Source organism: Phalacrocorax aristotelis, chromosome 4 (genome assembly GCF_949628215.1).
Source record: "Phalacrocorax aristotelis chromosome 4, bGulAri2.1, whole genome shotgun sequence".
Taxonomy (NCBI): domain Eukaryota; kingdom Metazoa; phylum Chordata; class Aves; order Suliformes; family Phalacrocoracidae; genus Phalacrocorax; species Phalacrocorax aristotelis.
In genome coordinates, this window is record NC_134279.1 from 6927859 (window position 1) to 6952557 (window position 24699).

General features: G+C 40.6%; 1 protein-coding gene across 2 annotated transcripts in view; it reads right to left on the minus strand.

Moving 5' to 3' along the window:
* Positions 1 to 11997: 11997 nt before the first annotated feature.
* The window catches only part of ANXA5 (annexin A5), a 53870-nt gene continuing 41168 nt past the window's right edge, over positions 11998 to 24699 (minus strand). For both annotated transcript variants that reach the window (XM_075090177.1, XM_075090178.1), the window contains exons 6-13: positions 23133 to 23223; positions 22099 to 22178; positions 21581 to 21637; positions 18455 to 18548; positions 16554 to 16649; positions 15938 to 15996; positions 13674 to 13796; positions 11998 to 12552 (exon numbers count right to left, since the gene is read on the minus strand). In XM_075090177.1, the coding sequence (XP_074946278.1) occupies positions 12490 to 12552; positions 13674 to 13796; positions 15938 to 15996; positions 16554 to 16649; positions 18455 to 18548; positions 21581 to 21637; positions 22099 to 22178; positions 23133 to 23223 (663 nt within the window). In that variant the 3' untranslated portion in view covers positions 11998 to 12489. The remainder of the gene's footprint in view (positions 12553 to 13673; positions 13797 to 15937; positions 15997 to 16553; positions 16650 to 18454; positions 18549 to 21580; positions 21638 to 22098; positions 22179 to 23132; positions 23224 to 24699) is intronic.

Genomic DNA, 24699 nt, shown 5'->3' on the forward strand with positions numbered 1-24699 from the left:
AAAAGCACAAACTTGGAGGAAAGGTAGCCACTCCTTCAGAAGGAAATATAGGAGATTAAAGAACCACCTCACATTTACATCTGTTTACTGCATGATAATGGCATGGATTGCCAGTGGACATTCCATCAATAAACACAGGAGTGAATCAGCACAGGAGATCAGGTTGCAATTCAAACATGCAGTTACTATGCTTGCAAACCTACCAGAATCCCAGTCACTTCTTTATTTCACTAATTAAAATCATTACCTACTTGGATTTAGAAATCCAAAATCAGCCTGAAGTTTAGATATGATCATGTCTCATTTACATTAGCTATTTTTCTTCCTGCATTAAAAGTCACAATTTTCACAGAAACCTCCCCCAGACTTTTAGCACCAATCCCTGTATCTGGTCATTTCAGTTTCTGAAGCAGCAAGATCACAGGACAGCCACAGAACCATGGCCAGAGCAACAAGAAATAATGGATTGCGCCAGTGCCACTTAGGCTACCTACAGGCTCTTATTGCAAAAGACTACATTAGGTTCTGGTTTGCAAGTACTAAACCACAGCAATAAACTAGTACTCTTCTGAATGACTGAGAGTTCAGAATGGGTGTTATCTCTCCTGTTCCCTTCCATGAGTTTCTATAGCATAAACTGTTAGTGTAACTCCTGCTAGAAAAAGGTGAGTAAAAAGGTAAGCTCACTCACACTGATACCAAAAGCAGTTTTTTCAGGCCAGCCACGGTGTTCTGCAAGGTTTTCATCGCCTAAGGACCAAACGAGAATGAAAGGCAATCAAAAACTGCTCTTAAAGCACCATAATGTCTTGATTTGTTCCCAACACCGTATTCAAGAAACTTGCCCACATTACAGCTTTTAGCGGTTGTGACTTGGCGCAATTTAACGCTAATCACGGCGCTCTCCCTGTATCCACTTTGCCATGCTGCTTTCTCCAAGATTGACACCATGTTTATGGAATCAAAACCACCTCTCCTCATCTGTCCAAGTTCTCTGTGCAAGCCAGCAACAAATGATCACATCTCTCCTTGGAGCAAAGAGACATCAGGGAAGGAATGAAATAACACCAAGTCAGCGTTTCCCAGGATAACTTCAGGGCAGCATAATACCCTGAATACCCTAATTGCTCTGATTTAAGGCCAAAGTCAAATCATACCTCTGGAATTTAAAGAGGGATAATCCTTTGCTGTATATTGCTCTGCTCACTCAGCTTCTCACTAACAGTGGACCAAGCACTGAGAGTATTGCAATTCACATTCTTTTTATGTACAAAACCTCACAATCTTCCAGGAAATTTTAAGTGAAAGAAGCACACAGTTAAGCACGCTCAAAGGTCCTTTTACAAAGAAAGGCTAATTATGAATCTGCAGACAGGGTTTGCTTAGATTTTGCTATTAGCAGAGGAGCAAAAGAACAAAAGAACTTCCAAACAGCAAATTAGCAAGCCACTTATTTTCAAGCTTGAATGCAGAGCTAACAGCTCCCATGGAAAAGAACATCCAGACCTTTTCAAATGGAATAAATGTAACAATTACAGCCCAGACAGTCTCTCTCTGTGGAGGTTGTCAGTGAATTACAGTTGCACTCAACCATGGAGTCTTCAGAGCCTCTGTACCAGAGAGCTCTGACCAAAGTTCAAACTTCTTAAACCCTGTATGTTTTATGCATGTTGCAGCCTAACTACTCTTCCGAATACAGGACTCCGTAACAAGGCGTCTTCAAGCCTAAACCACAACCAAGTCTTCCAATGTTGTTCTTATGTGCTTAAACCCACAAGGACTACAAGCCAGAAAGTTAAGGTGCAGGCTTTGTGGAAGTTTCTGAGGTGTTGCAATCAACATACACAAGATTCTCAGAAATTTCAAGTAACTGATCCAAGCCTGTGCACTCCCCTCCTGCGCGAGGCAGTGCCAGTAGCCACTGGCCCACCACACTCTCGCCTCTTCCTTGCCAGGGCCACAGTGTTACCAGTCTGCACCTGGAGCGGAACAGTTACAGCTTTTAGTGTGTGCATGGTCAAAAATAAACATGGCTGCTCCCATTGGCAACTGTAAGTAGAATTTAGTCTATTCATTTATACCCTAATGTGGTTGCTGTAGGCCAGCCGATCAGATGCTGGGCAAGTTCAGTGTCCTGCACCAAAAGCCGTGGGCATTCCAAAACAAGTAAACAAGAAAGAGACAGACCTGCTTCTGTTGATGTCAGATCTTTACTGTCCATCAGTATTTGGCATTGCTCCAGACAAGCACAAGCCCTGGATGAGAGTGCAGCGGGGTGGGATACCTCTCCTCATCCATTGTTTCTGAGATCAGCAACTGGCAGAGATCTGCTTAAAACAAAACTTCAGAACTGAGATGTTTCCTGCTCTATCCAGAAAGGAAACAACAGAGAAGGCAGTCACATTACTTACCTCTTTCAGTTCAGCATAGTTTTGAAAAAAAACTAGCAGTAAGGCTACAATTAGTGCATTTTGTGAGCAGTAAGAAAACCACCACACTGAATTCAGTCCTGTAAGTGAGCCTGGGGAAAGACGGACTGAAGGGTTAAGAGCCAGAGCCCAAACACAGTAGGTGCTCATGTGAGACCAACACATGCATGTACCTGCCACCACCACCTCTGCACTGCAAAAGTTGGTCCACTGGATTTTTGTTGTCCCCCTCCACACCACAGAAGAGGTAGGTCCCTCAGGCAGTCAGGTTTGTTTGGTTTTTTTTTAACAGACACCAGAATACAGCCTAACAAACCACTGCAAACACTTATCAGAAAGGCCTCATTCATCTACACATGCATATATTCCCTTCCAAATGAATAAAATAGGAGGGAGTCAGGAGGGAGAAAGAGATGCATGTTCAAAGCTTTCCTTAATTTTCATTGATTTTTTTTTTTTTCAAAATAGCTTTAGGTGAGTCTTCAATTAAAATAGGTTGAGAAACACTGCCCTGTCTTCTCCCCTCCCCAAGGCAGGACCAGCCACATCTACAACACTCCTGACAGAGTTGTCTCCACTGAATCCCTTCAGCCTATCTAGGCATTCAAGGTCACTCCCAAGAGATTGTTAATTAACAGCCTCCTGACAAATGCAGCATCTTCTGGTGTGGAGAAAGTCTTATGGGAATATTTTGCTTTTTTAACATGTGACTTAGCAGGCAGTCATGGGGAAGACAAACTAACTGCTAGCCCAGGAGTTGGAGAGGGGTGAGGGGTGGATAAAACCTGCCATCAGGGACAGAGGATGGGCCATTTAATCCAGTAACTGGTTGCCAGCAGTGCCAGTCATAAAAGCATCAGAAACAGAAAAAGTACAGGGCTCTCTGCTAGCTCCCAGAAAAAGCAGCTGGGAACAGCGTGAGCTAAACACTGTATATGTTTTAAAATCTACCAGTGGACCTATCTGCATGAACTTGCCTTTTTATGTTGTGTCATTTATAGCCATGGTCTCCATAGTACCATGTAACAGCAAGTTCCATAATGCAATCACGTCACGTGAAATTTTTCTTCCTTTCATTTCTAAACTTACTACCTGGCAATGTTGCTGTTGGCCCCTGGCTCTTCCAATATTACAACAGTAAATGATGACTCCTCTTCTCCTGGTCGTTTATCAGTTCGTAGTCTTCTCTCATCCCTCCTCCCCACCAGTCATTTTTCTTCTCAGCAGCAGTCCCTGCATCCTTTTGGCTCTAAAGCAGCACACATAGCTTACAGGCCATGATTGCATGAAGGCTCTACCTGCACATGGACTGAAGTAAACTCTGACAAGTTATCTTTTGTTTAAATGCAGTGTTATCTTGAACCACGCGTGCTGGGGAGCGGGCTGCTTAGACCCTACTCTGCAACAGAAGAGCCTACTAAGATAGATCAGGCAGAGGGAAAGAGACTCCAAATGAATACAGACTAACATACATTGGCCTTGAGTGAAGGTGACAGAGTGGGTTCTGAGCCCAGGCAAAACATTGTGTAAACAGGTTAAATAATTAAGCAATCATTTTGACTGTTTTTTGTTTCCTCTAGCCAGGTGATGTCTTTGATGGATGTCCATATATTTTCAGTCACTGTAAATGGCATTATGAGGTGACTGTCACATTACATCCTTCAGGTTAACAGATGTTTTATACCCAGCTGTATGGGAGAATCACTGCATAACCTCTTCATGAAGCAGCAAGCTAGATTACCGGAAGATAACAGGATCCATAAAATATTTTAAAATCTTAACATAAAGCAGGAGGAAAAAGGCGCAGGGTGTAGGGGGGAAAAAAAGCGTCATTCTTCTCTTCCCAAGTCACGTCAACTGTCTGTATCATTGTTAAGGAAAATTTTGGTTGTGTCAAGTAAGGAACAACCTGAGAGAAACTGTTTCAAGTAAAGTCTGCATATGGGTCTGCACGTAATGCAAGCAGGGATGCTGAATACAATAAAAATGTAAACTGTGATTAAACACTGGCTTACTGAGTTTATTTGTTAGCAACAGCGTAAAGTCAGTTCTACTCCTAAGCTGCCAGTGCTGCAACACACTAAAAATTAACACGCTTTTTTTTTTTTTTTTACACCTTCAGTGGTGCCAACGTAGTCAGGATCTATAAACTCTTACCTTGATCCATCCATCCTTGTCATCAGAGGACTGTGCTTTGAAAGTAAATATAAAATGCCAGAAGGGTGAGCACAGATAACAACATAAAACATAGTTAATGAAGCTTTAGAGGCATCCACAGAGTAACTGCATTGATTTAGTATTTCTGCATTCAAATACAAAGCGGTCAGTGTGAAAGGACGCAAGATGGGATGAATACTTCGCAACTAATATAGAGCGAGACTTCTAATGACATTTTCACTAGATTTCACAGATACTATTGTGCCTTTTAGGCCTCCCTCATTATAGGCAGCCTGTAGCCTGTTATTACTAAAGGAGGCTTTGAGAACAGGAAGGGTAGGAGGAAAGTACATTTACTGCGAGGTTTATGGAAATAACCACCTACACAGGTTGGCTTTTTCTTATTCCTTCAGGTCACCTCACTGTCATGACACACTTCATAGATGTGTGTGTAAGAATGACCAAGTCTTGGACTTCTTGCTCTACAATACTGCTACCTATTGAAATTCAGGCTAGAAGTAGCCAAAAAGTTAAAACTACAAGACTATTCTGTGGATTACATTCTATTAGCACATGCTTTAGATCCAGGAGGATTTAGGAGCCCATTTCCCATAGATATCCACAGAAGATAAATGCTAAATATTATTGTTGTGGATCTAGGTTGAAACTTTTGCATAGCCATAATATCTCAGCATTTAATCCCTTGAATCTAGAACATCCTCTAAGAAACTGCAGAGAAAACTAAGGATATTTATTTTACTGTTCCTTCTGGTACGAGATAGATGCTTTTCCTCTGTGCGTTAAAAACCTCTCCAGAGGTTATGCTGGGACACAGATCAGCAGCCCTGATCTAGCTGAATAGGAGCTAGATCTGACAAAACACAAAAATCAGGCATACAATTCATCAGATAACAGAAGCCCATCAGACAAAAATGGCCAAAGCTTTCTTGCGGTAGCAGACTAGATTAGTCCATGTCTTACGGCATCTTTCCCCTTTCCTGCTCCGAGAGCGTGTTACCACGTCGTACAATTGCCATCTCTGTTGCCACAACTGGCTGAAATTTAAAAAAATTCAAACACTCATCTTTCCACTTATTTCCACTCCCTGAGAGTGATGAGTTTTTCCTGCTAATTACACAGTTACTTTCTAAAATACCAGATCCCCCAAGGCCTTTCAGTTCCTCTAGACAGTGCAGGGCAGTTACACTGGTGCTTGAAAGGTATGAAAGAATGCCACAGGCTTACTGAAACATGGTGGTAATTCAGCGACTAGAAGTCAGAAGTCTCTGTGTATAAAATAATACTGCACAGCAAAATCTGTTCCACTAAATTCACAAGTTGTAAATGCACGAGTCTAACAAAAATTTTCTGATTTCTCATAACTGTGACTGGGGAGGAAAAGTGGATATTGTATATGGTCGGACAGTAGAAATTAAGTGTTGAACATTAAGAAAGCTGTCACGTGCATAAACCCAGCTTCTATTTCTAATAAAGTATATTGTTCATTATTCACCACCACACATCTTGTTTTCAGTATAAAATGAGAGAACATTGATTATATTACAGGATTCTGAAAATACAACAACAAAAACTTGAATTGTCTGACCTGACCCATGCTTTAGGTTGAGGAAAGCAGAGAAAGCAATCTGAAAAAGTACAAAAAACCCAACCCATTAAGCGAGTTACTTGAGAGAGAATGAGATGATCTTGAGCACCACCACTTGCGATTTCTCGGAACAATAGCACCATCCACTGCCCACATGGCGAATGGCACAGGCACCGCATGGAGACAATGACTTTCCTGTCCCATTTGGGAAACGGGAACTGAACTCACTCACTACATCAACACACAGAGGAACTTGCGCTTTAACTACAGACACTAAAAGACTAGAAACAAGCCTTCCCAAATAGCTCTTTTTGGTGATTATAGCAGGAAATATTTCTTGAAGTCACAACTAGAAAATACTTTTGCTGTTTATTTGCTTTTTGAAGGACTTAAGTGCACTGCCAGGCAGGGAGGAGGCTATGGGTGCCCTCCCTCCCTCAGGTACAGCTGAGAGGGGGAGACCCATGAGTGCTGCACCCAGCCAGACACAAACATCACAACCATTAACGCCTAGGATTCGACTTGGGCCTCACAGCATATTTCAGTGGTTGCATTTTCGAAAATAATTAGCGAAGTGAAACCCATGCAGTGAGAACGAGCCCATCCACATAGCGCCTTCACGCAGTACCACCAGACGTGTCCCTGAATGCAGGAAGCACATGCAGCCATGCCTCCAGGCACCATCTCAGTCCTCACTGTCTTCCAAGGCACTGCTCGGGCAAGTGTGGGCCACTGATTACTATTCACAAGTTGTGACTGGAACGCTCACAGCACCCCTAACAACAAGGAGATGAGGTTTCAACATTTCTGTAGATGCTTTGTTGAACTGGGACAAAAGTAACCATGTGATTAAAAGCTTTACTGAGTCAAAGAGATGAAGCGTTTCATTTACAAGTCCAAAATGCAATGCCAGTAGTAATGAACTACAGACACTTGGCAGGTAAATTATCTACAAAGTGCTTTTTAGTCACATTCCACAAACCTATTCCAGGCTCTGGGTTCTTTCCAATGACATCATCATTCTTAACATAGTCTTTTTGAAGATACTTTTTTTGCCATTTAAAACTTGCAAGACACAGAAAGGATTCATTTCAGACGAAAAAGTTACTATTTCTGATGAAAGCAATCCAGGAGCAGCCGCATGTTCTGCAGCGGTCACCTCACCTCTCCCTGAATGCCAAATGGAGGGAGACAAGAGCCTGCCTATTCTGTCTGTCCCAGGCATTGGAGTAGAGATTTTACATCATGTATAATTCATTTCTTTAAAGAACAGACAAATGTATAGCTATGGTCACAGCAGTGAAATGGGGAGAAAAAAAACCAACCCAAATCGAGCTCTGAAAAGGTCCCATTTCTGAGGCATTTTGATACACTTCAGACAAGTCAAAAATCATTCTTAAAGTCAGCGTCTCTATTAACAGCTTCAGCAGCCAAACTAGCATCTGAATTAGTTAAGGTCTGACCTAATCTCATTTCTCCGAATTCAGTCACCCTCCAACAAGCTTGAAATGAAGATGCAGTAAAAAAAGTTTGTACCCTGTCACTGGTCCAGCAGCCCCACCTCCTCCAGCTCATTCCTCTTTGGAGGGTCAGGGGAAGGGGAAGGAAACATCAGCTTTGAATGCTACCGGGGTACATTCCTAAAGGATGCCAAAAATACTTAATACAGAACACAAAAGCTATCATCCATGCCCTTCAGTGTAATGAGTCACTCACCAATACACTGGACACACTTTGCTGATCTATGATTCTCAGATGTATTGTACTCTAAATCAAAAAGGAGAAACGAAAACTTATTACACCTTAGGCTTTTCACGCATAGTATTGCCTTATTCATAAATTACTGCTTTCAAGACAGATTTGAGTAAATAAATGCCCACAGCAATTCCAGCTGTCAGAGTAGCAATGGGATAAAGAAACAGTACGAACAGCACCACATTGGGTGGTCCAGTGATACATGTCCACAAAATACTGCTTAATTCTCAAAACTAAATCTAAGCTTTAGCACGAGGTTTTTTTTCTATTTTAGTTTTAGATTTAAAGGCCTCAACCAGAATATTTAATCTAAACAGCTGGATAATCTAACAAGAAAATAGGCAGCTCAGTTTAGTTTAACAAGCATTTATTATGAATCCAAATAAAATAAAATTTTTATATGCATCAACAAAAATTGAGGAAAAAATGAAGTAACAAGCTAGTAAATTCCACCTTCTTTTGTTCAATACACTGTGTGTAATAACGTTAAAATAAACACTTTGTGATGAAACAAATAGATAAAGAATATTATGTTTCTAGTAGTAAAATAGTAATCTCCTAACACACATTTCTGGGCATGGGAGAGAGAAAAAGGAGGGAGAGTAGGCTTTTCAGGCAAAACCAATAATACTTGATTTCTTGAAGTTTGCTTTAAAATAGATTCTTCATAGGTAAGAGGGTCGATTTCACTGCTCATGTTACGACTTGCTCTTAACTTAGCAAAGAGATTGATAGGACGTATCAACACTTCAGAATTGTGCCAGAAATGAGCTGAACACAAGTTTTCATGAATCAAAATCAGAAGGCAGAGAGAAGAAAAAAAAAAAGCTACACCAATGATTAACTATTGCCACAAAGGAAGTATATCATAGGCAGCTGTAGTTTAAAGTTATCTTAGGATTGCACTGTACTGGAGATTCCATATTTTGTATTCCTAGAGGGAAGTTACATACCAAATACTAGAAATACAACTCAGTAAACTTCTTCCCATTTTAATTAGACTTCTTAGAGAAGACATAGGTTGTTGGACTTTGGTTTCTCTGTTTCATTACTTCAAAAGGGAATTTCAAATGCTGCTGCACTATTTGCGTCTTAAAGCTTTCTGTAGATGACTGATATTATACTGACCCCTAACACAACTCCTGTTAAGAGTTACTATTTATACATTTTGGCCATAGCTTAAGGTAATTCAACTTAAGCCATAAGCATCAGGTTTGTGACAACGGTCAGCCTTTGCTGGAATAGCTTCACACGCAAACCGATCATCGCATACTCTTCTGCCTTTGGTGAGGGAAACACACCAGAAGCCTTCTTTACACAGCAGACCCTGATGGACACATTTCAAGCGTCAACAGAAAATACACACCAAAATCTACAAAAGGATCAGTAACAAATCACGAAGATCAGATGCTATTTTCCTAAGAATTCTAAAGAAACTGAAAGAAAGTGGAAAATTAAATAGTGTCTAATCTCCAGAGCAGAAAAAAGCAGCAAATGTGGCACCTTCGCAAAGATTTTGGAGGGAACTGCTGGGCTGAAGCTGCAGAGCAGTAGTTCCGACATCCACACTGAAGAAAGGGATAAAAAAACCCAAACCAAACCAAAACATAATAATGAATACCAGGAGTGAGGATGATAAATGTGATACACTGCAGAAGAACCATTAGGGCTTTCGGGGTAAGAAAGTCTTGTGCCCTACCTCTATTTAAATTTTTTGAGAAGTCATTAAGCATACAAACAAGGAAAACAACTCTAAGTAGGTCTGATCCCACGCAGCCATTTTCATAACTGCTCAGCAGCAATCATTTCGTGCATGATTTTACCTCGGCAAATACTAACTCACTGTAAAAACAAACAAAAAAACCCAAACCAGAATCCAAAAAACTTTCAGTCATCACAAGATATTTCTAGCCAGTGGTCATCTAAGCTCGGAGTATGTGCAGCTGGCCACGTTATTCAAGGATGACTAACTGCAAATTAACACTCCTTGCTAACACGTTTTGTAAAGATTTGACAAAAAGCAAACCTGACAAATGCTGAAAATTAATCCCAAGAAAGAAGAAAACAAAATCCGAACACATAATATAGCTTTTTCTTCTGCCAAACACCTAAAAGTCTAAATAAAAAATATTACTGTTCTAGTATTATTACTGGTATATCATGTTATTTGGAAAACATTTGGTCATGTTCCAAAACACTATCCTGTACCACTCTGACAAGCCGATAAACACAACATAGGCAGACAAGGTTTGTAATTGGTACAGTAGCAAACCATACAAGCATCTTAGATATATCTACACTGACCATATTTAAGTCTTTATGCATAAAAAGTCTCAAATACATTTTATGTACATTCAGTTTATTTTTTAAGTAGCTTCTCTACATCTGGATGCCCCAGTCTTCCTCACAGCCAAATAAAAGTGAAAGAAGAAATACTGTGATTAAGGCACAGCCATGGGATTCATGCAATCTGATTTCAAGCATCACCTTTGATTTCACATTGAACCTAAATTTCTTAATTTGGGTCTGTACCTGCAGAAAGCTGTTTGAAGAATCCCTTTGCTAATCTCATGAGGCTCTTATAAACCCAGGAGCAGTTTATGACAGCAGACAGCAAATCCAGAGCAACCCATGTTGAGTCCCATCTCCCTTTCCACAAAGCTGCTTCTCGCTCCATACACATTCCTAGTCCTTCCCTCCACCAGCAGCAGCCCTTGCCAGATGCCCCAGTCGGTTACTGAGGGCATCAGGCTGTAGCTGTATGCCTGGGTTCTGCCAGCCCAGGGCCCTCGATCAGGTCACCCAAGGGGTCAGCAGAGCTTTGGTGCCAGCATGTAGCAGAGGTGGGATCACGTAGCCTGAAGAAGAGGGCAGAGCAGGATTACAGCAGCACAATTTAGATCTGTTTAAACTATGGTGGAGATGCAAACCACACCCACAGCCGTCCCCACATACAGCAGTGACCTGGAGAATTCAGTAAACTGTCCAGGAATAGCAAATGAAAGCATTTAACTGTCTCATTAAAAAAAAAAAAAATGCTGGTTTTGTGTCTGTAAGTCTTAAATGTGAACAAAAAGAAGCAGGGAAGAGAAAGAGAGTGAAAGTGAGAGTGCATGAGCAGGAAAGAATGAGTGCATGTGTGTGAGAGAATGGAAGACAAAGAAGGTTTTAGAGTGGATTAGGCTGTAGTTAGTATCTTCACTTACAAAAACATCTTTCATATTTTACACTGGAAACAAAGTACTTACTAGCAAGAGATCATGATGGTAATAATTCAGAATTACAACATATAAAATTAAAACTTGTGTATTCAGAATGAAAGTTTTAAAGCTCTTAATAATCTGTGAAGAATCAATTTCAACAGGATTATTAAAATGTGCAGTTTCTACAGCTGACGTACGTGACTAACTGATAAGCTAAGTTTAGAACCATGGTGTTTAGACCTTATAATGCATGAAACAGAAGTCTCTCTATTCTCCTTCACACACGTCAATTTAATTTTCAGAGCCAGTCATAAATGATGAACTAAAGCAGTGAATTTAAGGCAGCCTATAAAACAGACCAGTGCTTCTCTCACTGCGCTTTGCTCCCTGCTAACCTGATGAAAGAACAGTGCTGCAACCATCCTCTTTTCACCCAAGATCCCTGAAGTACAGATCACTGTGTTCCCATCTCTTCTCCACCTGCTTCTATCCCAGAAATCTCAGATTGCTCCTACAAGTGCAGCATATCTGCTCTACTTTGGCACTATGCAAACAGCTCGCCTTCCTTCCCCTAGCTTTGGGGAAGAAAAAGACAAAGCAGCACAAAATGAGAATGCAGGGCCCAGCAAGTACCACTAATTTGGTATTCCAGCTATACTGAACAGCAGCATCACTACAGCACCCATATACTAGACTAGACATCAAGAGTTACAGCTGCAAAACATCATATATACTTAGAAGCCTGAATAATAGTAGCAAAAATATACCAACAGTTTGAAGCAATGCAATCATCTGAAAGGGAAAATAGATCTTCAACCATTAAAAACCACATACAACTGTGCTGAGAGGGAAAAAAATTTATTGGTCCTTTAGATTTCCAATGATTGCTTGTATTATATTCAGCAAATTCATTCAAATATTACATACAAATGTTATCTTTTCTTCATTTGCCATGTTAGAGCTAGCTTAACACTCAATGGAAATGTAAGGAATAAAAGCAAAAAAAAAGATAATCTTCAAATTATTAGTGAAATATGTTATTTTTTTTCCTATTTCAGCAAAACACTTGCAAAGAACTGGGTTCTGTGCTCAGTACCCATCTTCCATGAAGACAACTCTCGCATACTCACAGAAGGCACTTGAATTCCTTGAAGTTGGGATGTCAGGAAGAGGAGGGATCAGCTATCACTTGGGTAACAATACACTCATTTTTACTAAGTGCAATGCCAGTATAAATTCAAACAGCCGCAAAGCATTAAGATACAAAAACTCAGCTAGACATGCTAACTAAAGGGCTGCAAAGCTGGAGTACAACAAATCCTTCGTGCCACTGTCACCATTAGTCATCATCTCCGCCACAGAGGAGCAGGAGTGCTTTCCTGTAGTCCCCAGACGTATCTTTCTGTTAATATAACAGACCAGTCACTGTGAGTCACAACCACAGAAATGGGAAGAAAAACAGCAGCCAATGAGGACTCCAACAGATTATACATTTGTCCCACCCACAGGAAATCCACTTTGGTGGCTCTGCACTCAGGAATGACGCAAGGAAATTCTCTGCCTCTTCTGTTAGAGCTATATTTACACAGACAGACTTTCAGAAACAAAAAGTCTCTAAACGCTTTACTAGAACTGAGCTACCCGCTGCATGTTAGAATGCACTTGTCTGCAAGTGAGAAAGCCCAAACAAAAGGAGAAGCCCAAAGGAGTGCCAAAAGCAGCCACTTTTAAATGTGCGAAGGGCACCTGCCATCACTTAGAAAGGCTCCAGACCTGCTCCCTGTAATTAATGGGAAGCTCTGCTACTAATTCCGCAGGAAAGCTGTATGGGCCTGACTGACAGTGCCAAAAGCAACTCCACCTAGCCAAATAAAGAGAGCATAATGTCAGGAATTATAACAGAAAATCATAAGAAGCAGCATTTAAAAGTAAAAAAAAACACCCCAGAAAAATTCCTAGGAAAAAAGGCATTTTGGCTTCAACTTTGCAGAAGCAGCTGGCTCTGGATTTCTTGCTGGCTCTTTCCCATCCACTCAAAGGAGATTATGACTCAGACTGATTCCACAATAAAATGCTTTCCACTTTGAAATGGTGCAAAAGGTTCCACACCACAATCCAAGATTTAAACTTCAACCTCGTGATAAGTCAGACTCCCAACCCCAGGATTATTTCTCTGGAGCCAGAACCCTCTCTGAAGCACTGAAAATCAGAAGGAACCCAGACAAGAAAGAGGAAATGAAGTGGTAGCTAAAAATTGTGTATGAGTAATTGTCATTTCAGAAAACCACATCTGCTCTCCTAGTGAACCCTGGAAAGAAGCCCTTAGCTTTTCACAGGAACTGTCCCCCACTTAAACGGCACTACTTGGTACTTCACAAAACTGCAGACCAACCACCAATTCCCTTAAAGGGCATGGTGTTGCCCAGCTCTACTCACAACTGCCCTCCCCAATAGAAATAAACAGTGGAAGCAATGGCATCTCATTCACCCCCATTTTCCCTGACAACAGAACAGTAATTTTACCTGAATCATTTGATGCAATGATTTTGCAAAATTCTTTCTGAATTCTTTTCTAATATCCAACAGATCAATTTCACTTCTTGAAACCATGACTCTGATCAGGGTATCATCATCAGTGCCAGCCCCCTAAAGAGAAAAGTTTAAACAATAATAAAATATGAGTTTGTTCCAGACAGATGCTGCAGCAAAACAACAAATAAAACCAATCAGAGCGCAACACGAAAGCACAAAGTGCAACAAGGGGCATCTCAAAACACTCCAGCACCACATTTCTACTCCAAAACAGAGAATACCTGGGACAGTATCACAAGTCATTCACACTGCAATGTGGAGAATGGAGGACTGACCACGCAAGGTGCTCTAATCCCTGGACTTCTGTGAAGTGCAATATGGTCAGACCTCTTATTTCGTATTTCAACTCATAGGCTTCAACCGTGAATGCCCATATAAATTTAAAATAAGCCAGTTCCAAGATTACACAGTGGTATACCTGATCACCACGATCAGAATCACATGCAAATCACCCTTTCAATGTAGTCTGAGACTGCAGAACTGTAGTCAGTTCTGGAACTGGGAACACAAATCCTAACAATGACTAATACAAAGGACGTAACGCTGTACAGCAAGACACAGGCAGAGCAACTCATTCCACGAATTATCCAGCTGCTTATTATGAAGGCAAACTTCATAAACCTTTCCCAGCCATACAAACATTCTCCACTCTTTTATTCATCTTTATTGCTTGAAACATTTTAAGTTCCTGTGCTGGCAGGCTGTGCCAGACTAACATCCTGACCCCTCCTGCTCAGACAAGTCAGACTCCACACAAGCTGAAGCAATACAAATTTTCACATGCTGACCTGCTAATGCACCTCAAGGAAGGACTTGGCAGAGCCCCCACGATCATCTTCAGCCTAACGTCCAGGGTCACTCAATCCTTCGACTGGGTGAAATATTCTTGGATTACATCTAAACATGCCCTAAAGCTGCTCAAAAGTTATGCCATGAGTCCGGTGGTTTCTGAGTAGGATTTGACATTAGATAGTGGTAAAAACCAGGCTCTGCGCCTTACCTAATCAAGAAAGCAAACTCTGTGCATTGTAGAACTTTATCATGCCAAACTGATTAATTAGAAATACAAACTATTCTGCTGAAGTAATAAATTATGACCTCTCTTATCTCTAGTGCTTAACGATTTTTATTTATATTTTAAAAATACCTGGGGATCTCAACAGCAGACATTAATCAAGGCCCTTGTAACAGAAATATAAAAGATTTTAAAACTTACAGGAAAAGGTTTTCTATTGCATCCTTTAAAAATAAAAACTAACAAACAGATAAATAAGAAAAAAGTAATCCTCCTCATACAGCTCTCATCAAACTGGTATAATATCTTCTATTTTCCACCTGAACCTTATTTTACGCTAATGCTTATAAAAGCAGTAAAGCAGCTTTTATAAATTGAGCTATCATTTTTTCTCTTATCACTAATTCTCACGCTGACGCCTCATCAACACAACCGTCTGGTAACAAACATACTTCAGTGCTTTTCAGCAAGGGGAAGAGAGGAATTCTTCAGGGAAGCTGAGAACTTGCCTGAAAACAATAGACTACCTACCTCGGTTTTAATTAATATTAGCCACTGTGTGTTAAAAATACAGTTCTCCCTGCTTATCTCTTCCCATCCAAGAGAAGGCGAAGCCAACAGAAACACAGCTGTGTTGCTGACAAGATTCGCCTGCAGAATCTTTTGTAGCTGTTTAAGCCTCTCTCCTTTTCTGTGATGAGTTTCTTTTCCTTCTCAAAATGGGATGGACAGTCACCAAAATGTGTTTCAAAGCTAACTACACCTTCAGCCAGTAAATACCCATATCCGAAACAAAGAGCACTAAATCTGCACAATCTGCAATGCGGATTTTGGTCATCTTTACTTCCTCAATATATCCACCAACTAAAGACACTGTAGTCTTTATTTAGCTGAAGATGCCCAGTGCATCTATCCAGACATTTTCCATTGTAACAAGTCCAAAAACATCTCATGAGACTGATGTTTCCTGTAAAAGATTTATGGTCTGACAAACTTACGATGAACTCAAAGTAAAGCTTATGAATCGTTTGCATCCTCTCCCAGATCTGCATTCCTCAAACCTTAGTGATACAGTATCCTGTTGGCATTAGCAGTGAAAGAAGAAATGAAGAATAAGTGAAAGGGAGAGGAACTGTAGTCGGGGGAGATGGAAAATGACGTATGGAAAGCATGTACGTACCTTCATGGAATAATACAGAGTCTCGGCAAAATAGGCAGGCACGCTTCGGATGCATTTCACTGAAAAAAGGCAAAGGATTAAATTATTCATTGTGATTTAATACAGGACAATCTTTCACTGTCAAGACAAGGTGTGTGTGTTACTGGATCATTCTCTCCAGGGTGGACAATTAAGTATACAGCTGCCAGCTAGTCTGTTCCTCTGCTACAACTCTTTGGGTTCTAGGAGTTTGAATGTACCGTTTCTATTAGAAATAATAGAAAAGAGATGCTGCTAGTCAAATTCTGTTCCCAGTTACAAATCTACTACGACACTGTCCTAAATGAGATACCAGGAAAACAAACGAAGGCAGAGTTTTGTCTCACCTTCTGATAGAGATGCACATGACCGAACAGAATACAGCGCATCACCACCACCCTCTGCCTCACTTCCCCCCAACGCTGCTATCTATTAAAAGAAAAATAAAGGCCTGTCCTCTAAATACAAAAATAGATCCCAGGTGATTAACTTTGAAAAGGAACCATGTTTTCATGCCACTTCCTATAACAACTGCAATCTAAGGAGGCCTGGGAGTAAGCAAAGGAGGCCAGTTCTAGATCTATTAAGACTTAATTACCAACTGCCAGAAGCAGCTTCTCCAAATCACCAGAGGTTTCACGGTCAATGGTCTCTTCAATTTGAAAGCCGGAAATAGTCATATATTTGTCAAACACTGCAAAACAGGAAGCATGCTTAATCACGTGTCTAGCCAGCATTTCCCCCAGTGTCCCCTGCAGCACAGGTTAATGCCATCTGTACCTCATTATCCACAGTTCAAATGCTATCACCCACTCATTCTTCCCTCTGTCCTATTTTAAATAGCTATTTCCTACCAGGTTGCTACTATACAACACGTTCTTGTACCTGGGGAGGAACAACCCCAGGCACCAGAACATGCTTGGGGGTGACCAGCTGGAAAGCGGCTCTGCAGAAAAGGAGCTAGGGGTCCTGGTGGGCCCCAGTTTGAGCACGAGGCAGCAGTGTGCCCTTGTGGCAAAGGTGGCGAATGGTATCCTGGGCTGCACTGGGAGGAGTGTTGCCAGCAGGTTGAGGGAGGTGATCCTTTCCCATCTACTCAGCACTGGCAAGGCCACACCTGGAGTGTGGGGTCCGGTTCTGGGCTCCCCGGTTCAAAAGAGAGGTGGAGCAACTGAAGCAAGTCCAGTAAAGGGCCACTCAGATGATTAAGGGACTGGAACATGTCTCCTATGAGGAGAGATTGAGAGCGCTGGGGCTGTTCAGCCTGGAAAAGAGAAGGCTCAAGGGGGAATCTCATCAACGTGTACAAATATGTGAAGAGAGGGTGTAAAGAAGATGAACCCAGGCTCTCTTCAGTGGTGCCCAGCGCCAGGACAAGAGGCAGCAGGGACACGAGGTTCTGTCTGAACATAAGGAAACACTTTTCTCCTGTGCAGGTGATTCAGTACTGGCACAGGTTGCCCAGGGAGGTTGTGGAGTCCTCTCTGATCCACAAAAGCCACCTGGACATGGTCCAGGGCAGCCTGCTCTACGTAGCCCTGCTCAAGCAGGGCTGGACAAGATGACCTCCAGAGGTCCCTTCCAACCTCACCCATTCTGTGATTCTGTGAACACATCCAGTGAAAGGTTACAGGGAGAAGAGGGAAAGGGAAGTTTTAGGAAATTATAAACATTTTTCCCAGGGTACAGCTATCAGTTAGCCTGAATCTAAGAACTTGTCTACCCTGGGGTACTGCATCAAATGAACTTCACACAAACAAACTGGCCTCTTGGCATTCTATTCAAGTCTGTGGTCATGAATAGCCGGAAGACCTGTGTTTTATATGGAACCCTAAATTTCTATCATGCTAAGTAAATGTTGGGTGCATCAAAACAAAACTTTAGGATTACTTTAATGCAAATAATGGTAAAAAACGAAACAGTAAAATCACAAATCAAAACACCTTTGGAAATCCAAATGAATCCCAAGATTGAAAAAGGAAAACAAAGAGATTGGAGAACCAATTCAAAACTTACTGGCCATTATTTCCAATGGCCTAAGCAGCTTGGTAAAACAGACTTATGAATGGATAAGGAACAGGGAAAAAAAATTGTCTCTTTATTAACAGCTAATAAAATATGAACCTACGAAAGGGTTGATGTTTTTAGGGCTGGATCTCCATCTGATTTTGATGACTCATAACACACTCAGCATCACTTCTACTGCCATGACCTCTTTTGAAAGGGAACAAAACACAATAAGCATCCAGAAACAAACACCCCAGTTGTCCCTCAGACCTACTGCACCACTCCTTCAAGCAGGAGATCACCACTGCTAGGGGGCAACTAAATCACAGCAAACAAAAGTAAAATTATTAAGTAGAGGGAAGATACGATTAAAGATTTCTGGGCTTAACAAATGCAGTACCAGAAAAAACTTTTCTTCATTTCTACCACCAACTGGGTAACGCTGAGACTTCAGGCAGAAGTTTTCAAGAATATATGAACCATGCTACCTACCCCTCCTTAAATGGGAAACACTTCGGGTTCCCAAGATGGTGATAAACTTCTCTTCATCTGTTCCCCATTTCAGCTCCCCAGCTCTAAACAAAACCTGTTGTAAATTCAAGAGATCAAAACAACAGCATTTGTTATGCGTCCACACACCCTGTTGAAAAGCTCTATTTGTCTTGCTCTAAAGAGCGTTAAACTTACTAACAAGCTACAGCTGGAGGGAAAACATGAAATAAAATTGCAAAGTACTGAACTGACTTTAGAAAGAAATATATAAATTCTGAAATCGATTGTGAAAGCATTTACATGAGTAATACTGCTTAAGGCCCTAAAACTGTGCGCATAGTCCCTTTCATAATTCTGAAGATTTCGGAAGCTGTGATAATACAGGATATAAAATCCATTCCTGATGCTGCTTCTTCTAGGTTTTTTTTTTTTCCCTTCCCCTTTTTCAAATTAGACTAGCAAAACTTTATTACATGACAAGTCGTATCAAAGGGAGAACCAAGCTAACTTGGCCCTGGAGGAAGTTTTCCAAAAAGGAAGGGAAGATGGATTTAGAAGCTCTTGGAAACAGGATTTGTGGGCTGCTAAATTCTTAGCAATATGAAACCAGATCAGTAATAGATTTTAATCGTTTTTGCACATTCATTGCTCTTCAGGCAAGTCTGTCTTCAGTGCAGACAACGACCGGGCCAGTAGCAGCACTTAGGAAAGTAATGCACTTAAAGTTGGAATAAGCAACAGGAGGAGGAAAATGAGAAAGGAAAAAAAAAAAAACCAGAAAATTAAATTAGTTCTTTTTCCTGACACTGAGAAGCTTTTTTCCAAATTGTGTGCTAAACACCACGTAAGGAGAAAGGTTGGTACATATCGTAGTATTTAATATTTTTTCTCCTTCCTCAGTGAGCAGAGGACAGACAAACAGGTTACCACCTATATTCAGGCAATCAAATATTTCTTAGAAAAATCCCCACAACCAAATCTGCTGCATAGCGACGCTGCCGGCCATCTGCCTGTCCGTGTTGTAAAACCTGTGCAGGATGTTATGAATTTCCCATTTATGTTTGTCCCACAGTCCTATTCAAAACACACTTGTGACTGCTGCATGCTTTTTTTAATATTAATGGTACAGACTACAAAAGAGAAGGGCAGGGGGAAGCTATTAAGGCATTGCAAGGGTATTTATTTCAAATCATATATGCTAAGTTCTTCAAATGAATACCATCACTCTTCATCCAGTAACAAATGTGAAGTTCGAGCACCACATTTGGAAACAGCAGGAATTTATTTCTTCAGAGATAACAGAAGTTGTGAATGGCATTTTATGTGAGCTCTAAGTTTTTACCTGCCTTGCCACTGTGCAATACCCAAAACGTACATCAATTCCATAACTTAAAAAAAAAAAATTCAGAAAATCTCTTCCAAAAAGTTAAACTTGCTCCTTCAGGCATTCTAAGAGAAGTCTTGCAAGTTCCCTGCGTATTCATACTATCTCATAGTATGAATGCCCATTCCCCACCTGCTTTGAATTAACGTATAGTAGTCATATACTAAAAAAAAAATTTTTTAATCACCACTGAGTAAAAAGGCTGCCCTCTAATGTATCAAATCCTTCCCAAAATATCATATTAATCAAGAGAAACATTGAGGAGCCAAAAATAGTCTTACGTTTGCACAGTCACATACCTCAATCCTGACCATCTCTACCTGGCAATAATAATTAGAAAATTCTAACGTAGTTGGGACAGATTCAGACGTGATGAATGTAAAGATATCAGTAAAGAGAAATGTAACAGAACACTTCTCTGTTTGGGTCCCAGCTCAAGCCAAACGTATGTAACAAACCACGGAGAGCGTTTAGAAATCCAGGACTTTTTCTACCTTTAGGTACTGTGTCTTCTAAATGTAGATGCTCATTTAAAACCAACTGAAGAGGCCGAAAAGGAATCTATCTACCTACTAAGGCCTGTGGTTCATGGGTTTCTTTAATTATGTAAGCCCAGCGAAAGGCAAGACTGACACAATTTCATGACACAGTCTAATCTGTGATTCAAACATTTGCCTCACTGATTTTCAAGCTCTGGTGTTCCACAGGATTAATTTTAATAGCAGAAGAACAATGCTTTCCGAGTTTACATAACAAAGGATAGGCCTGCGCCAATAAAAAGTGTGTCTCCATCTTGCCGTGCTATCAAGAGAAAGTTTTATTGATCTGGTGTTCTGCTCTTCCTCCTCGTACCCTTGAACAATCTATATATTTTCTTTCATCTCGACTGATAATTTAGGAGAGGAAAATAGCCATCCGAAATAACCAAGAAGAAACAGGCATTAAATGAGTTCTTCAAGTTGCTGCAATATTGATCATCACTACAAATAGCATCCAGCAAGAGACTGCATCAACGATACCAATTTACTGCTCATATTCCTCTTCCTGTCTAAAGCACAGGTTTAGTGATCAGTGACAACATCATGGACAGACAGTCCTTGCAAAGGGCAATTTGGGAGTCTCTAGAAACTCTTTAGAGGCAATTCTTAGATTGTCATATGGTTAAGTAAAGCAGAATATTTGGTGTATTTTCTCCTTTTAGTTTTGGTGAACCTCTACGGAGGCATCCCTCACCGAAAAGCATTAATATCTCACTACGACATGTATATGACACATGATGTGTGAGAATTGAATTCAGAGAGAAGTTCAAGTCAGATGTTAAGGAATGAACTGTTAACACCTCTGAGTTTTCCAGCAGTGAGCATCTCAGCAACACAAAGCCTCAGCAATCACAACTCTCACTTCCAGTGATCTAATCACTGTTCCATTCAGGCACCTCATCAAGTAATAGGCAAAACAACACATGCTTTACACTGAAATGTGGAAGTGCCAAAAATCCTGATCCCAATGTTTCAGGTTTTGACACTGCTTTTGTCCAGAATGCACAGGAAAATTGCACAGGAAAATATTAGGAAACACACAGAGAGAACCTTAACAATTTCTCTCTCATGTTTGAATTCTAGCTGTATACCCTCTTTGCAATAGAGCCTTTAAAGAATAATAAATAATTAATATGTGTATTTTTAAAATAATGAAATAATAAAACCTCTAGAAATGCCCCAAAACCCAAGTCATTCACCCACCTGAGCATCCTGCTCAACAAGACCCTCATCAATTCTGCCGTCAGGATCTCTATTGGCCTAAAGAGAATTTTCAGAAGTTGTTAAACTGAAGAATCAGAAGTTGAATAAAAAAAACAACTTATCTGTTACATTGAGCCTGTAAGAGTTACTGTGAGAAGTCAACCCCTAATGCACCTTCTCCAAAATCACCTTATTTTTCCCTTCTGCTTGCATGTGTCTTTATGAAATAAATATTCTCTTCTATTCGCTTCAAAACCCCACATAGCAGGCATTCTGCTATACTCATGAGCATCAGAGAAGTTATTCAATTCTGTGATGTAGAAATGTCCCATCAGAGAGCTCAAAACTGACCCTGCAGGTCAGGGGAAGTGACTGTTTCAGAACCAATCCTGCCTATCACCAAGTCTATTGAGAATCCCAGGTTAGCAAGCAGAAAGCGACAAGTGTACATTGGACAGGAAAATGGTAGTGAAAAATCATACACACATGCCTGCACACTAACCTGCAGAGATACTGACCTGCAGCAGGACCACCAGCAGTCTCTGGAAATAGCCCGATGTTTCTCCCGTGATCTTATCCTCCAAGTTGGCCTCATACTCTGCAAGAGAAGAATACCCATTCACCACCTTACAGACCTCCTCATTATTTTGAGGAGAAAGCAAGGAAAAGCAAAAAGTTAATTCGACTCACAGCTTGCAGAATCACTTGCTGGAAACAGCTTTAACAACTAGGACATATTCTGCTTTCGCTTACAACCTAACATTATTGTAAAAGAGGTGAAAAGATAGCATCTCACTCCTAGTATCAGAAGCAGATTACTCAGAATTTTTTTAAATACAAGGTGACTTGCACAGATTCTGCTCTTTAAGGACCTAAAGAGCATACAGATCTGGAGTTATGCTGAAATACGGCAGTCTCACAACTGTACAGCAACTGTGAGCCCAGAAAAGTACAGTGCTAATAAATTTTACCCTTGGAGGCTAAGTCTTGGCTCAAACTTTATTAAGACATGATAATTTCTTTTCTAGCAGGAATCTGCATAGAGATAAAAGTAACAAGTTGAATTAAACACTGCCTTAAAAAAACAACCCCACAATCACAGGGTAAAAGCACGTACTCCTGTGGACAACCAAAAAGCTGCACCTGCTTTAGTGCAAATGCATTTGAACCGAACACTTAGCAAAAGGAAAAAAAAAACACTTCTGTTTTTTAATGTGATACCAGTTTTCTAGTTTCCAATTACTAAAAATCTCCTTTCAGTCAAAGGGATGAGGATAGTGGGTGAAAGAAAAAGATGCATTTGAATTAATTCTAACTATAAAGCATAAAAACACCACGACCTACAGTCACAGCCCCAAAATAAAAACTCTTTTAGCTTATAATCCAAACTCTAGTTTCTTTCAACATGAAGTTTTGCAACACAGCAGAACAAAATCCCACTTATTGGACACATCTATCAGTTCACAGGCAAATCTTATTTGAAAGATGAGCTAAAATCATATTAAGAGAATTGAACAGAGACCCTAGAACTTTATTTTATACAGAACTTTACCTTGCAGATAAACCTGTTTAATATTCCGCACTTCCGCAGGTGTTCTGGAGGCAAGAATTTCAGTCAACACTTTCTCATTTGTTCCTGCTCCCTGCAGGGGTGCAAGTATAAATCAATTGATGGAATAACAAGACGAAAACAAGAATTCCCTTTGACAATCAAAAGCAAGCATCAGCTTATACACATGGACCAAATAAAGAAAAAATATTTTCTTCTCCCTAGTATATTGTGGTGGTTTGGGGAAGAATTTCTACCCGTTCTGTCTTCAAAATCAGCCCAACACTTAATAAAGGCTCACTGCTGCAGGATTCAGATGAGCCCTTCCATGTTCAAGCACAACCAGATATGCCTCAGTTCTTCAGCTTTACAGCCAATGATACTGGGGTAAGTGAACGGAGTAACAGTTTCCTTCTTAGCTCTACCTCATATACTGTCTTTCACCAACTAGTACACAGATAAGCATAGAGCCACCCAGCAATGATCTTTGCCCTTCCATGACCTGTGCTATGTTAAACCCACCCTCTCTTCCACTGCAAACACACACATTTTACTACAGAACCGCTAACCCAGATAGTTCAAGCTGCTGTACTCTAATTACAGCAGGCACAACAGGCACTCTTCACTTTTACAGAGATAAATTTTACAAAAGCCAAGCCAATATCTTGTTTCCACAAGTCAGTCTACTTTGCCTGTAAGAATAAGCCATTGCTCTTCATGCTTCCAAAGGAATCATTTCACAAAAGCAACGCTGACATATAATACTGTGAATTTTTTTGCTTCAGCGTGTTATTTACAGCCTTTCCTGCAAGGAAAATCTGAATACTAACTGCATACAAAGATACCTAACTGTATACACACACATCCAAAATACAAATCTGCCAGGTTACATGTAATAAGTTTCAAAATACAGACTGTTTCAAAATACAGACTGTTTCAAGACCGTGCCTACCAAACAAGTGATGGAGGCACAGTTGTATTAGTTCTAATCTAAGTAACAGCAGTGAAAATTGATAGGGTGATCTTCAACACAGACTTGATGCTCTTTGCCGAGTTGTTATCTTGCACTCAAGCCTCTGCTATCACATCTTCTTTACTGTTGTTGTCCACCTTAGCTGAACCGCAGCTTGTATCGACATCTTTTCCTGTGCAGACACATTCTCTGAAATCCTGTGATCTTGTGTTTAATATCACTTTTTATAAGTGACAAGAACAAAACCACTCTTGTTTCACTACCTCTATTTTCCCTCCTACACCCATCTGCTCTGTCATTCCCCTGTCAGTCTTTGACTCCCAGGTCAACAAGAGGAGCTTGGGAATACATTTTTTCCTTTTAGTCAACAAGGCCTTTATCAGCTTCTTTGCCAGATGCCATCTCCCCTTCCCCCACTGCATATAAAAGACATTACAGAAAATTTCCAGGATTAAAGTTTCTGTTTGCTGGGTCATGGGTTCATGAGCACTAGCTTGCAGACTAAAGCCTACATATTAACCAGACAGTCATCAGGGATCTTGGAAGTTTACATGTAAGCGTCACCTAACCAAGCACTACCTGACACCAGTCAAGTTC